At 30.5% G+C, this 17593-nt stretch overlaps 1 protein-coding gene across 1 annotated transcript; it reads left to right on the top strand.

Moving 5' to 3' along the window:
- Positions 1–7724: 7724 nt before the first annotated feature.
- Positions 7725–16636, top strand: LOC122587506 (WAT1-related protein At5g64700-like). The gene is made up of 6 exons (XM_043759716.1): positions 7725–7932; positions 8026–8205; positions 9981–10230; positions 10451–10609; positions 16006–16157; positions 16352–16636. The coding sequence occupies exons 1-6, from the start codon at positions 7757–7759 to the stop codon at positions 16530–16532; spliced, it is 1098 nt and encodes a 365-aa protein (XP_043615651.1). The 5' UTR covers positions 7725–7756; the 3' UTR covers positions 16533–16636.
- The last annotated feature ends 957 nt before the right edge of the window (positions 16637–17593 follow it).

Raw genomic sequence — 17593 nt, 5'->3', positions numbered from 1 at the left:
TACTTTTAAATAGGTTTTTACTTTGTTTCACTAACAATATTCTTGTTACGAATTTTTATAATGCCAAAATTGGTAATGGGTCACTGGGTCAGGCAATACAAATAATTTAAGTAAGAGAAATCATTGGGCTAATAAACATAATTAAAGGAAAAGAAGACGTAGTTAGATGTTCAAGAAGTTTAGCCCATATTGGTTTAATAAACATAATTTAAGTGAAAGAAAACATTCTCACAAAATCAATACCAAAAAAGTAAGTAATCCACCCATATGCTAGCTTATATATGAGTTTAGAATCCTGCGAGTTTAAGAGAGATACATTTTGCGAGTTTGTGGTTCACAGAGTTAGAGGATTTATAAGTCTTGCGAGTTTAAATAATTTAATATATCCATTTATTTTAAAATCAACTAATTAACCTTCATAAATTGAAACACTACAATGTCGTTCAATCTGTCACTTTAAAATATATTTTATGGCATTTCTAAAGACAATTAATAGTCTCGTTCGTCTAGTCGAAATTACTGTCATCGTTCATCATTAACAATATGAATAGGTGCTTAACAGACATCCCAAGATAAATTAATTAAACTAATATAAATTAAATGTTTTACAAATTATAAAAAATCACAAGCGACCGGTGTTAGATAACATGGTGACAATTATATAAACATTGGTGTTTATTTAATGTTCGTGCTACATCAGTACCAACTTAAGTTACTTAACCATGACTCCAGGGGCGGAACTATACTTAACAAAGGGGTAGCCCGGGCTACGGGTCCACTCAACTCACGTAGTGTAAATTTTTAGAAATACATTAATTTTTTTATTAGTGCTACAGGTCAACGAAATCTGGGATACTGGTCTCTGTAGATGACTCTAAACTTTTGAATGATTTTTATAACATCAAGCTTATAGAAATGTATTTTAGTAACCAAAACGAGAAACAAAAACTAACAAAATTGCTAAAACTCTTATAAAATGCTAAAACTAATGAAAAATCGTTAAAAATGCTTAAAAATCATATTAATTTTGTAATTAGTGTTAGTTAAAAATTTTGTGCTACGGGTTACTCAGAATCCTGGTTCCACCATTGCATGACTCTTGGAACTAGAGTTAGCAAAACCTTAAAAAGGTATCCATGGAGCGTAGTTTTACGATTCCCAGCTTTCATATATGGTCCAGTAGTGAAAGTGGATATTGATTTATCATTTACGTTTCGTTTTTTGGCGTTATTGTTAGAAATCAGAAAATGGCCACCAAAATATAAAATTGGACCAAGTTATAATAGGATGAGTTTTGTCTTGAAAAATGGGCTAAACTTGTGAGCCCAACAGCAAAAAACCCAATTCATCTAGCCTGAGCGATTAAGTCTGGTCCAAATGTCCAACCTATACCATTGTTTAGACTTAGCCTGATCGAGGCTCCATCAGGCAAATATATACTCATTGGTTTGTTACTTCTACAATCTTTTATAATTCCTGATTCGAACTTATCTTTAAACCGAGCTCATCTTGTCCCATTCTTTACCTATGAAATTTTTTAGTACGTATTATTAAGTTTAAGTGAATGCTTATTGCAACGAGCATCACTCCCAAATTTTCTTAATGCTCTCTAAGTGGAATTACAATAAATATTCCACTATGTCTATGGTAATTATCTTATGGTTTAATTGGTTCACTTACAATTATAGAATAATACCACTTAGCAGATTCATCATCTAAATTCATAGGACATACTTGCTTTACACTTTTGTTTTTGATGCGTCCAAACTTGCAAGTCACAACCACTTATCAATACATCACGTTATTTCTAGCTTCTTATATTGTGTTTACTTTATTCATCTTTTTTTATAGTTTTATATATCATATATATTAGGCAAAATTTCAATATTCACAAAAGTAATTTTGTCTCGTCGAATTAAATATAATAACATGAAAGCATTAATGAAAGAAAAAGAAAGCCGTTTTGTCCTAATTAGAGATGAACATGATATATCAAAATTCCGAACTGAAAAAAGTACCGAATTACAATTTGAGAGCGGATCGATACACAATTTTGTTGGTTCTTGGAATCGGTTCCACGAGGAAAATCCTAAATATACCAACTTAGTCCCGAGTCTCACCCATATAACATAAAGTCTGATTAAGAAACCTAAAATGACAAATAATACTTGATCAAATATGTTAAAGAATTCGGTAATACTTTATGATATCGAAATCAGGACTGTACCGGATCAAAATCCGGACTTAATATAAGAGAATTTATGTTCATCCATTATATTGATAGAGAACCGGCTCTCTCTAAGTATATGATTCAAATTTGAGCTACAAGTGGTTTGGGATCCTCTAAGGTTGTAGACAGTTTTACTAGTAAAGTTGAGAATTTTGACTATTGGATTTAACTATTTAAGTCAATGATTTTATTTAAAAGTCATCTCTGAATTGTGATCCATTGCAGTCGAGCCCTTTCATGAGGAGGGAAAGACTAAGCACAGTTGTTTGAATCAAACGTTGAATGAAAAAAAATTCTTTTTTTAATATCAAAATAGAAATCAGATAAGATAGATAGATCCATCTTTCTGTTTATATATATGACTAAAAAAGAATTTTTATAGTGAAGTAGCGTAGCAAGAAGCCCCAAATCCTTAATTTATAAAATATACGTTATTAATGCCTTAAAAATAGTCTAAAATGTCATTATTCTTAACAAAATCTTGCCATTTATTTACTTTTATAGTATTTTCAATTTTTAAGTTTATTCAATTTTTGACATCATGTTGCTTTGTATACAAAAAGTGAAAAAGTTGAAAAATCACACGAATCTATGAAATTAATAGGAAATCAAAACAAACAAATATCATGGCTAAGAATCGCAATGGTAGTTGTATTGGGTTTGAAGATAATAAAATATAATATATATATATATATATATATATATAGAATTGCAGAAGAAACGCTGAATAAGTATTTTGAAATTTAAAATTGAAATGATTTTAGAAAATCACCTAAACTTTCCACATATTGTATAACAAATGAGGACGGACCTAAGATAAATTTCTTACTGTGAGGACTTAAAATGAGCATGACTCAAACTTAAGTTTATTATGATATTATCTTAATTAGTTGAAGTTTATATAATGATCTTAATTAATTAATGAGTATTTTAAGACTTTTTTTTTATATAGATTAGTAGATAGATAGTGAATTTAAAGTTTGTAAATTTAGAATGAATGATGTATTAAAACGTTTAGCTGGATCACTTTTAATGAGTTTTTCGATATTAACTTGCTTTATATAACTCATTACAAACGAACTTTAATTACGAAATATTAATATTTATAAGTTTTGTGTCTATCCGTGTATATATTAAAAGAAATATGCTTTAACGACCTATTAAGCAATCAAAATCCTTGATTTTATTAAATAATTCTTATCCTAGACCCAATATATAATATGATTAGCAAAAGACAACGACTATTATTACATAATTTTATAATTTTTAAGTTAATAATTCTTTTGTATTAATTTTTTCAACTCATAGTTCACCAAATAGTCAGTTATTTGTATTTCAAACTCTATCTATTAGTTTGATCATAATAATAAATATTGTTTTCCAATCGATATATTTAATTTCTAAGTTTTGTGTTTAAGAATTCATTTATTTTTCCCCAGAAATTTATGCATTATTTTGAATAACAGTTATAGGGTACATAGCTTATGTAACCGTTATGAACTTTTTTTTTTCAAATCAAAAGTTGATTTGTATGTCAAGTTTTAAGTACGGATAATTGTACATTGCGATATCTTGAGTTAAAATTGAAAAGTATCGTATGATGATGATAATTAACAAATGTCAAATCAAAAATTACAAACAAATATTTTATATAAAAGATAAAATACAATATATGCGTTCAATGTTTTTTAATTATATGCTTTTAATTTGATTTTACCTATATATTTTACATTTAAATTTAGATATTTTATAATTCATCTTATTTTGCATGGGTATAAATCTAGATTAATGTCCCACAAAATACTTGAGTGAACATATATAATTAATATAATATATTTTAAAATTAAAAATGTGATCTAGTGGCCATAAATCAAAGTTGAAAATCATCTAACTGTACTTATTCCTTTAAGAAATATTTTAGGAATATGTCCTTTTCTTTTATTGCAGAGATCTCTCCACACGGACCACACCAAAGAACCAATGGACCGAACAACTGTAAATGATAAGAGAATTCATAGGTCATTAAAAGGAGCTCCAATAAGTGGATAAATATAGTATACCACCTTACTTCTTTCGTCTATGAGGAATAATTATAATTGAAAAGCTGGTGGATAATGCAAAACTTAAATTTTTGTTAGCCGAAAAATGACACGTGGTAAAGACAAGATATACCTTGACCAGAGTAAAGGCTAGGAGGTTGAGCTACAAGGCATGACGTAGCTAATCACTTTAAATATTATATGTATAAGACCATCTATATAGTATATTACATGGACACAATAAAACCTTAAATAAAAGTATATAATTTTTGTTTAATATAATATATAATTATTATAACTAAAAACTAAATAAACGTTATGAAGTGTAAACAAAAATAGAATATATAAAAAAAGAAAAATAAGTTACTGAATCGGTAATTTAAAAACACATATTATATGAATTTGACAATTATGTAATACCATCACAAAACTCAAATTAATGAGTAAAGTACGTTAAACATCTTCGAATAATCAATATATATATATATATATATATATTATATTATATTTATGGTATATTATAAGAAGGGTATATTTCGATAAATCATATAAAGTATAAGTATTAATATTGTTATTAGTAAAAGATGATATAATTAAATTTGATCTAATGGTTTTAAATCAAAGATGGAATTCATCTAAGGGTTTTAATTTGTTTAAGAATGAATTTAGGACCTTATTATATATATATTGGTATATAAAGAACATCAATATTTAAAGTGGGTGGAAGTGATGACTAATAAACGAAAGACAAGAATTGATTTGTGTTACTCAATTTTTTTTTATTTAGTACTCCATTATTAAACCTTCAACTTAGTTAGTCTTTGTCTTAGACAAAATCTAGTAAGTTAAAAAACTAATAAGGACAAACCATTAAAGATTTAAAGGCAAAGCAATCTATCTATAATAATATAACTAAAAAAGTTGTTTATTATTAATATTTATTTTGAATTTATATATCATTAGATTTAGCACCGAATGTTTCGATCGTTTGTTAGAACAAGAACAATTGCATTGTTAAAACAGTACTGCACTCAATGCTTTTAATTGATATGTGTTTCACATAGTTGTTGCTTTCATGAAGCTTATATGACAGCGGTGATTATGTAGTGTTCATGAAGTTACTCATCATTATATGTGTTATATGTCCTATAAATCGTTTTAGTCTAAAATTATTATTTATGTTTGTCGTAAGTTTAGATATAACAAACTGTAAATTTTTAACTTAACTAAAGTTGAAAAAAAAATAAATAAACTATAATCAATATTTATATGTAGTTAATTTTTAGATGTTCCTCTCTTTAATTTGTAACTTTCTATTTATTCTTGACGCATAGGGTTTCTAACTACAATTTGCGATATATATAAATTTTACTATTATAGATTTTTGAATTGTGCTTAAGTGATAAAGTGGCTTTACAGTTACGTTGGCAACAACCTCTTTTTGATTTAAAGATATTCCGATGTACGTACTACAAGGTCACAATTTTAGTCAAACCAAAATATGCCTGCACATATATTTATAGCGTGTTAAAGTTTGACATTGAATCACAATAGGTGATAATTAATCTTCATGGGGATACTTGCCATTGAACCTTTAGTTGTTTGATTAAATGTTAGGATCTCTCATGATCTTCATTCTTTTTATATAATTTGACGTCTATTGTTATTAGTTTATCCTTTCTCTAAGTGGATAATGTATAAATTTAGTTTGTGTTTGGACTAGTTAAATTTCCAAGTGTGTATTGTCTTTTTGTTATATGTTTTTTACTTATATATACAGGACGTGGTTCGTGTAAGGTTTTAGATCACCTCACATTATAGAAACGGGAAATATCATATATCCCCTCTCTAAACCCCTAAATAGATCAGGTTTCTTTTTAAAATCTGATTTATTCGTCTTATTTATTTATTTATGTATTGATTACTCATGTGCTAGATCTAAGTATATATATCATTTGTGTAATTACATGTCTGTTGCTCATACGAATGTCTATACAATAAAAATTCAGGATTGATGTCTTGAAGTCCCAATTACAATCTTTTTAAATATAGGTCACATTTGGAGGGTGCAAAAGCGCGCATGGTGCAACTGTTGGTATGTTTCGTATGTCTCTTGAAGCTATTATGGGGGTGCTTCGACTCATGTTTTGTAAATGATAATGTAACTGAATAACTAGTTTCATATAATTGAAGTTTTTGTATGGATACTAACTTTTCCCGACTATGTGGTGTAAATACGAACTTCTGTGGGGAAACTTGTAAAAATACGAAAATCGTCTTACTTTTTCTTGACAAAGCCGGTCATGTAGCTACCGGTCTTTCCTTGTTTTCCCCCCTTTTTAATTTCTCCTGTATTAATCTTGTGGGAATCTTACAACATCGCAGAAAGCTGGTGATGAAGTCACCGGTCTTTTCTTTTCAATCCAATCAGAAAGCGCCCACATGTATTAATCTTGTGGGAATCTTACAACTTTGCAGAAAGCCGTGATAGAGAGGGCGATCTTCACTTTAATTTCAATCCAATCAGAAAGCACCACATCTAGTGTTATGTTGCAACATTAATATAATTTTATGTACGCCAAATTAATACAAGAGAGTTTAAGATCAGTGTCTTTGACACCGGCGTAGTCAAGAAAAGAGAAAACAAAGGCAAGACTGGTGTTGGAGACACCGACTTTATGAAGAAAAAAAAGTAAGACCGGTGTCTAAGACACCGGTTTTCAGATTTTTACAAGTTTATTCACATATGTTCGTATTTACACCATATGGCCGGAAAAAGTTCGTATCCGTAAAAAAGAATTTCATATAATTGGATAAAAAAAATTGTTCTTGAATAACGTTGCAGCTAATATAAACCAATCATATGAATGACCCTTATGAAAATGGAATCTTTTTATTTAGCCATTAAAACGTAATTCATTGCGACATCAAGTCACAATAATCAGATATTTTATCCATGGTTGTGTTTTGTAGATATGGCATTGGCCGGAGTAACATATCCATCTTTAATAATAAAAGATCCTTCTGATTTTATAGTATACATATGTTTCCTAGCTGTTTCATGTGCCTATAGGGATTATAAGCACATTTCCTCTCGATGACACCTTCACATTTTTCTGAGTGTTTTAAGCGGAGAACATTATTGTTTTTTGTTTGACTGTAAGTTCATATTTTTATAGGCAGTCACGGTCAAAGGTAAATTTGTCATTAGCATGTTCATTGTCCATACTTGATCGTGCTAACAATTTTATTCAGTATCTATTTAATATACTTGAATTTCAATTTTTTAGCTTTGATTGATATATTTTAAGACTACCCGTTTATTGGACGGGCCTGAACACTAGTAACTAAATGTAAAAGGTTACATGCTTTCTATATAAATAAAAACGTGTTAAGGTTGCTATTCTGTATATGTTCATAAATCTATCGTATATATATGTTTGAAACAAAGATGGGCCAATCTTTAATTTGTAGTAAACTACATATCATGAAGACCAACATGTTGCCTTACTTGGCAATGGTGTTTGTTCAATTTCTTTTTTCTGGAGCAAGTATCACAATGAAAATCGGGTTCGCTAATGGACTTCATCAGCTCGTGTTTATGGTGTATCGCCACATAGTTAGTACGATTCTCTTCTGCCCTTTCGCGTATGCTTTTGAAAGGTAACTCATTCGTGATTAAATCGATCACTTTGATCATATAAGGCATGTAGCAATGTGAAAAATTAAGCACTAACATGAAAGTAAACATTACAGGAAAGAACGACCAGCCCTCACATTTGTAGTGATACTCAAGATTTTTGTTATGTCATTAATTGGATCCACAATTCATCTAAATGCATTCTCTTATGGTTTAACTTACACATCTCCAACTGTGGCCAGTGCTTTGAATTGTCTTACTCCAAGTTTAACCTTCCTCATAGCCTTTCTCCTAAGGTACTTGCAAATATTCTTATCATATATATTTATATCTAAATCTATGTAGTGGGATGACTTAAATACTCGAAAATTATTGAAAATATACCATAGTATTCAACCTTTCTTCTTCTTTTTTTTTTTTCTTTTAAAATTTCCACAAATAAACATCAAAATCACAAACCTCGGCTAGCGATTTTGGTAAAATGAAAGTCATGAATAGCAAAACTGCAAAATCGCAAACCATGGCCAGTTTGCGATTTTTATAATCGCAAGGCTTGCTTTACAATTTTTTGATAGATATTTTGTGTTATTTTAAAAGAAGTTGGATATTATTGTATACTTTTTATTGTTTTTTAAGTATTCAGATTATTTTCTCTCAATATATACTACTAGCAACTAGGAAATATTTTTTGTCTTTCTTTTCTTTTTCTTACCACAACTTTAAATTTATTTTGAACAAAGAAAATAAGACTTGATATAAGAACATATAGACTCTAACCTAACTTACATTTATCAAGCTAATGGGAAAGTGCAGGTGGTTCTGTGTTTTACATTTAAGTTTTGGGCAAAAACTTTTACACATTTTAATTTTTTATGATACTTTTACAAAATCAATATGTGATTTTTGTAATATATTACAGGATAAGATTAAATTAAAATGTGAAAGGATGTTTCATCTATCTAAGTAATTAACTTTTCCCTTACCTGACATATCAATTGTCTTGTACTTAAATTCAATTCAAGGGCCATCTCAATGCCATAAGACAAAATGCCTTTTTGTATATCTAATAGAGTTAATCATAAGAATCGAATATAGTGAAATTTGGTAAAGAAACACGAGTTTTTCATACATAATCTCAAAATAGAAAAGTCACATTCTTCATGCTTTTTGTTACCAACTTAATGAATATGAATTAGTATTATTTGGATTTTTTTTTAATGATTTCTTTCACTTAATCTTTTACTTATAAGTATCACTTTCATCTTTTTCATTAACTTTTGTTGCAAAGGTAAAGTTTTTTGTAAAGTTTTAGCATTTTGTTAAACCTTTATAACTCTACATTAGCTTCCATTTTCAAACGATTTTCGTCTAACTTTATACGTACGGAGTATGTGAGTCTCAAATTTGCAATACTTTAGTATTCAAACAACTAATGTAAACTACTAAGAACAGTATTGTAAACAAGTTTAATCATAATTAGTATTGATTAAACAATGAATAGTAGCTCGTTGAGTTTATCTTGACATACAAGACCATAAAAAAAAAATTAAGCAGAAAATTTAATAGTTTTACAACAAATGTATATAAACCCACACACTAAGTGAAATACAATATGACACACAACAACCACCTAATGGCTAAGCAATGTGTTGCCTTATATAGTGATAGAGAGATGATGTTGACACTTGGAAGGTATCGAGCTATTGGTGTAAAACTCTGGTCGTTGTCTTCTCTGTCTTTATTCTTGTTCTTTAAAAAGAGCCTAAAATGCCTATATTTTACACAAGATTGGAAAAATTCATGAGTTTAGTTGACACTTCTAACCCTTATGTGGCTCGGCCAATGATCGATGTCATCGGCTGATCCACATAATTACAAATTGAAGTCTTAGCTATGGAATTTGAGATCCAAGCCTCACTTATCGAGATTACATATTTTAAAAAAAAATTATTAATTGCTCTTGATGATGGAATTATACTCGTTTTGATAATAATGGATAGTTCATTAGTTCCACAATTCCACTGGCCTGAACATCGACTTATGGTCACATGTATATATAACTTGATCATAGAATGGAGAAAGTGAAGATTACAAGCTCCAAAGGGCAAGCCAAAGTTTTGGGCACTCTTATAAGCATGGCAGGAACACTTGTAATTACTTTTTGGAGAGGAGGATTCCAAATCAATGGGATTTTAAAGAAGCCATTAATTAACATTTATAACTCTAATGGTCTCTCTGGCCATGTTAAACAAAATTGGGTCAAAGGAGCAACCTTAATATCCACTAGCAAAGTGGCATGGAGCTTGTGGCTCATCTTCCAGGTAAGTTATAACATAAAAAACATTTAATTAACACCATTGTTACGTTTCTTAAAAAGTGTTTAAAGCATTGTTTTTGTTAATCTTTTATTTTGATTGAGGTACACTAAAAAGTGTTTAAAGCATTGTTACACTGAAAAGTTTATATACAAAAACTTGAGGAACTAGCTAAGTTGTTTCCACGGACATTATTGTTGTTTTGTTTGATTGTTTTAATTTGTAGGGATTGATACACAAGGAGTACCCGGCTCCGATTTCTATCAACTTCATGGTTTGCCTCTTTGCATCATTGCAATCTTCTTTCCTTGCTATATTTTTCGCTAGAGATGCCACTTTGTGGAAGCTTGAGTGGGATGCAAGTCTCTTGACAATTATATATGGGGTGAGTTGACTGTTACCTTTTTTTTTTTCTAGAACAACGATATATTAACTTAAATAAACCGACTAGCAAATGAAGCACTAGTCGTCCGAATATGTACAAGTACAGAATACAATTACGATTACAATAACTAGGACCAATACCATCGACAGTTTGGCTGTTACTTACATGTTGGAAATTAGGAACAAATTAAACACAGATCTTGGCAATATTAAATGTGGGATATTAGCTCATATATCTATATATGTATACTGGAGCAAATGGTGTAACAATTATACATCAATCAATAGTCAAATAGTAGCACTAAATTAATAATGTAGGTAATGAAAGGGTTAAGAGTTGTCCAACTTCTCTTATGAAGTTGGTACATGACATGTAATTTCGAGTTTTAAAATTTATACACGAACTACCTAGCTATTGTCTACTACACACTTGCGGGTAGTGTACCCGATCATATGCTGTATAGTTGAATTGGTAAATCCGAGGTCGAACACAAGGACTTTGTAAGCAATTGTTAAAATAAAGTAATTAAGAAGAAAATGGGGGTTTTGTGACCGTGTTGTCACTTTGCAAAAGTTAGTGAGTTTGTTAGTAAGTTAGTGAGTTTGTTAGTAATCCCTCAGGATTAATCGAAAAGAGAGTTTGTTTAAAACAATAATTTAAAAGGCATTCATCTTAATTTCGCTCGACAACATGTTAAGATTGCACATAAATGAAGTTCAAATCCAAATTGAGTTGATAAAATAACTCAGACTCAAACTAACCACCAACCACGTACCCGTAAAGTTAATGACATAACTTGACTCTCTTGTTTTAACTAGTTTTATAAGACCGGTACACCAAGACATCTTTTATAACTTCCCTAATCAAAAAATGGTTTTGGTTATTAAAATAACAATTATATCTTCCGATTGTACCTAACCGTTAACACATTTTCCCCTATTATCATTGAATGATTATCTACCGTACCCATTATAGATCCAGTTATTTGTACCCAAATAATCAAAACAACATATATGCAATCAATAATTACCATTAAACTCGCATATATATCACCAATCAATCCAAGATAAATTAAAAGAGAAAAACACACTAAGATCTCGATATACCGTTAAATTAAATCAACATTGAATTATTAAAATTGTGCAATCATACATATTGTCCTACTCCATCAAGATGGATGATAAAGTGCTTAGCTACTCATAATTAAATAACTGAAACAATCAAAGATAGAAGAAATCATGTTTATACCAATGAATAGAAGAAAATCTGATAGCAACAGTGATTGTAATCACAAAGCTTTGCTCCAAAATACTAAAGACTATGAGTAATGCTAAGAAAAATCCCTCCAAAATTCGCGTGTCTTCGGAACCCTAACCCAATATATATATATATATATATATTACGCGTGTAACGCCCGTTACACAGCTACAGTACGGAGCCCTAACTCTTAATTATCATTAATTGCAAAAACAAGCCCTAACGGTCGTTACTAATATAACGGGCGTTACATCGATCTCTAAAGGATTTGTCAAGGCAGTTACGCACCCGTTACAGTGGAGACACATGTAACGGGCGTTACATATGTAACGGGTGTTACAAGCTCCAGATTTCGTTTTCTTTGTCTTTCACTTGATTCCAACCAAACCGTTCTCTCGTTTCTTCCATAGATCATCGAAATCAACCAATTCATCCGTATCATCGTTCTCTAACCTGAAAACACTCAACACTACCTAAAAGCATCAAAAGATGGATATAAAACTATAAAAATTACGAATAATTGGTACTAAAATCATGTGGGAAATCATCAGTACAACTTTAGATAATCCCTATCCTATATATATATATATATACACTAGATTAAACCCGCACGTTGTGCGAAATAACTGTAAACATAAATAAAAAAAATACAATAACTGATAGTTACATTATTATTCATAATTTATGATAATATAAAAACTGTCAGATTACGACTGATACAAACAATAAAATTGTTATAGTTTATAAATATATGATATACGTCAAATATGTAAAAGCATGATTAATAAAACATAAATATTTATAAACCATAAAAATCTTTCTTATGATATAAATTATTAAATATAATATAATAATACTTTTCAAAAGAATAAACATAATATAATAAATAATCTTATTTGATAAAATATAAATATCAAAATTGAATTAATAAGAGAACATAGTATAATAATTTTTGTACTTATATAGAAAATAGAAAAATAATTATTAATGATTAAGATTATGATTGATGATTATGATTAAAATTGATGATTAAAATCATACATGGTGACATAGTGGAGAAAATGACACTTCACTAAAAATCCAATGTGGCAAAAAACTAAAAATGTCACATAGGAAAAAATATATCATCTATTAGTTATATAGAGAGATATCCATATATATTGTAACCGATCGACCTCATTATCATGATCATTAAGAGATATATATATGTTTTAACATCATTGTTTTAAAACAATTTATTAATTAATTACATTAATAATAAAACAAAACAAAATTTAGCCGCTTATAAATATACATATCCACCATTGCAGTCGTACATTAATAATAAAACAAAACAAAATTTTAGCCATTTATACATATACATATCCACTATTGCAGTCGGCTTGTTATCATATATTGTTTCATTGTTTAGTTTTTATTTAAATTTTTTGAGTTTTGTTAGTGAGAACCCTTAGGGCTGTCAGTATTAATTAATTTGTTGCATTAAAATTTGTACTATGTCTTGCGAAAATTCAGGGGTTGGTTATTGATATATAAATTACTTATTTTATGCATGTAATAAACTCTTAATGGCACCCCTTAGGGCTGTCATTATCATTTTCTAATCTTTTTATTATTAATTAATGATGATTAGGATAAATGATTGGGAATAATTTAAATGACATGGAATACTTAAAAATAGGAAATTAATGGAAAAGTGACACCTAAAGAAAAATCCTACATGACATTATCTCATTATTGCCAACTAAACAAAAAATTATGCTATTTTAGTTATATATAGAGAGTTTTTTGAGTTTTGTTAGTGACAGCCCTTAAGACTGTCAGTATTAATTAATTTGTTGCATTAAAATTTATACTATGTCATGCGAAAATTCAGGGGTTGGTTATTTTGAGATATATATATATATATATATATATTACTAATTCTTATGCATGTAATAAGCTCTTAATGACAATCCTTAGGGCTGTCATTATCATTTTTTAATTTTGTTTATTATTAATTAATGATGATTATGATAAATGATTAGTAATAATTTAATGACATGGAATGCTTGAAAATAGGAAATTAATGGAAGAATGACACCTAAAGAAAAATCTTACATGACATTATCTCCTTATTGTCAAACGAGGGTTAATGCCCGCGCGTTGCGGCGATTAAACAATGATGATAATACAGAACAGTGGGGGGAATTGATATACATGTGTGTAAATAGAAAGGAGAGAAAGAAGTTAGCGTGTGTTAGATCATGGTAGGGTGTTTGTCTGATTGTGTTTAGAAATATAGAATTAGAGGTAATGTGTGAATTAGGGGCAATATGGAGATATTGAAAAAAATGCTTAAATTACTTAAAATAGAGTTTCAATATGTTTTATATGGGTTTATAGATAAGCAAAAAATTACCCTCTCTTAGTTATATATATGGGGGAAGTGAGTATGGGGTTGTCCCCCATCTAAGCTTAGATGGGGAACCCCTCACATTTGGTTTTATAATCATAAAAATCATGGGGGGACATTTATTTATTTAAAATTCAAACAAATATTGAAATATTTGTATGTGAGGTTAGATGGGGAACAACCCCATACTCACTTTTCCCTATATATATATATATATATATATATAGTGAAAAGTTATTTTGAGAACCCTTTTTTTTGTGAGAACCTTTGAGAACTTTTCAAATCAAGCCCAACCGATGATTATTCTTTACATGAAAATTGTTTTTTGATTGTTTTTTGAATAACTTATGTGTAATTTTGAAGTTTATAATTGTGTGGAGGCATAAATTATCATCCGTTATACAATTATGTGGAGATTTGGATTCTTGATCATGTGCACGAATATTGCTATGATTACATGTGATATATATATATATATGTATATATATATATATATATATATGAGAGATCAAATAAGAAGGTGTCTTAAGGAGAGAAGGTCTTATGAACCAATCAGAACGCGACATGTGGATTTAAAAAAAAAAAGAACGCGGTGGCATTTTTGTAAATAAATCAAACTTTTGTCAGCCTGGTTTTGGGTCAGCTTCGGTATGGGTCAGCTTGAGTTATGATCAGCTTGGTCTGTCAGCTTGGTTGGTCAGCTTGGTCAGCTTGGTTGGGTTAGATTGGTCAGCCTGAGTTATGGGTCAGCTTGGTCAGTCTGGAATCTGGGTCAGCTTGGGATCTACATTTGTGTAGATTATGTGTAGTTTTGTGTCAAGCTGACCCAACCCATGCTAACCAAGCTGATCCAACCTGACCCAGACCCCAAGCTAACCCAACCCAACCCCAAGCTGACCCAACCGACCCCAAGCTGACCCAAAACTTATAATCTACATTTGTGTGGATTAATCTACATTTGTGTAAATTAATCTAGATTTGTGTAGATTGTGTCAAGCTGACCTAACCCAAGCTAACCAAGCTCACCCAACCCGACCCAGACCCCAAGCTGACCCAAAACCCATAATCTACATCTGTGTAGATTGTGTCAAGCTGACCCAACCTGACCCAGACCCCAAGCTGACCCAACCCAACCCCAAGCTGACCCAAGCTGACCCAACCAGACCGTGACCCAAATCTGACCAAACTGATCATGCTGACCAACCAAGCTGATCAGAACCCAAGCTGACCCAGACCAAGCTGACCACCCAAGCTGACCCAGAACCCAAGCTGACCAAACCAAGCTGACCTACCAAGCTGATCATAACCCAAGCTGACCCAGACCCAAGCTGACCTAAAACCAGGCTGACAAAAGTTTGATTTATTTACAAAAATGCCACCGTGCATTTTTTTCATTTTGACACATGTCGCGTTCTAATTGGCCTATAGGACTTTCTCTCCTTAAGATACCTTCTTTCAGGATCTCTACCCTATATATATATATATATATATATATACACTTTAGGTAAAATAAAACAAGTATCAAAGTAAAACAAATAAAACAATATGTTTCTCTTCACTGAAAATCACCGTGCATCATGAAAATTATCATGCATCAATTGTTCCGTGAATGTTCGTGCATCCATTTAACCATAATCTAAGGGTTAAGATGTTGTCCTATTTGTTTTGCTTTAATAGTTGTTAATTTTACAATACCCAACCCATATATATACTAACAACCAGTTTGGTTTTTGATTTTATTAAGGGCCTCGTGGTATCAGGATTAAGTTATTACCTAGTCTTATGGTCAATAAGCAAGAGAGGACCCGTGTTCGCGGCCATGTTCAGCCCACTCCAAGTTCCAATTGTCGGAATCTTTTCAGCTATTGTCTTTAAGGAGAGACTTCATATAGGAAGGTAATTAAACATCATTTTATAAAATGACATTTAGCTTAATAAATTTAATTCAAGCTAATTACTTGTTGATTAGACATGTGTTGAAATACTATATATGGATTTAACTAAGATGATTTTATCATTATTTTCCAAAGAAAACTTGTAGTAATTAACATCACTAGTTATCTACACTATCTTTTTTTGCATTGATCCAGCTTTATAGGAGCGTTGATCATTATTTTCGGGCTTTACTGCGTACTCTGGGGGAAGAGTGGCAACAATTCTTCCGACTTAGACAAGAAGATAAATGATGTTGAGAATGACGATAAAGCTTCAGAAATGGTTAACAATAATGATAAAGATGCGACGAAGCACTCAAATAAAACAGAACCTTGATACTTGCAAACAGAATTTAACTGTGTTTATATATTGATATCCTATTGTTTAACCAATATTATTGAACATATTATGATACATATACATATAGTTATAAGTGTGTGTATACCATTTTTTTTTAAACATTCAAATTTTATTGATCATAAAACTAGCAAGAAGCTAGGAGTACAATCTAAGGGGAAGAAATTAAGCAAGTAGAAATATAAAGGTTGCAGGTGACTATAAATCAAAAGCATTCCATTTGTTCCAATCCACTCGGTATTTTGTCGACCTATTTGTCAGCCATAGGAAGCTTAGAGACTTGATTTCTTTTGCTGCATTTCTACATTTCCAGATTATCCAACAATAGGCAAGTATTATGAGGTTTATGATGTTTCTTTTTATTTGATTGAGGAGCGGGTGGTTGTGCGTCTCGAACAGCTCCTTGAGGTTGGATGGTCTGATATGAGGAAGATTACACCAACTAGTGAGGTAGTTCCAAAGCGTTGATGCAAACTACAATGAAGAAACATTAAATGCGGATGTCAAAACCGATCAAAATTGTTTTGAAATTTTTCAAAATTACCGTTTTGAATTTCATTTTCTCTTTCCTCTATAAATATCCACATTTACCTCACTTTCAGTTTCATCTCGAAAATCATTTACTCCCACATCTTCAAATTCCTTCATTTATTTCCTTCTTCATTTACTCTCCAATCATCATCATCTCTCTTATTAAAAGTCTGTTTTCAATCTTAAATTCCTTCACTTTCATTTTCATGTATCTAAAATGGCTCCTAAACCATCTCCTAAAAATCTTCTAGCCGCAAGTTATACTCCTGCTGAAAATGTCAAAAAGGCAAATCATATATCTCTTTCTGCCGATGCCATCCGCATAAACATGAATAACTGGATGGCCAAACTCTCAACAAATCACTCTACAACTTCAATCATTCGAAGGTTGAACACCTTCTTCTTGAGCAGTCCACTCTATGGTGCCCTAACCCTAAATCCGGGCAAAATGTATCACGACTATCTTTGTGACTTCTGGTATACTGCAGTGTACGTGGAAAGTGATGAAT

Source organism: Erigeron canadensis, chromosome 1, assembly GCF_010389155.1.
Source record: "Erigeron canadensis isolate Cc75 chromosome 1, C_canadensis_v1, whole genome shotgun sequence".
Classification (NCBI taxonomy): Eukaryota; Viridiplantae; Streptophyta; class Magnoliopsida; order Asterales; family Asteraceae; genus Erigeron; species Erigeron canadensis.
This window is presented reverse-complemented; position numbering and strand designations above follow the sequence as displayed.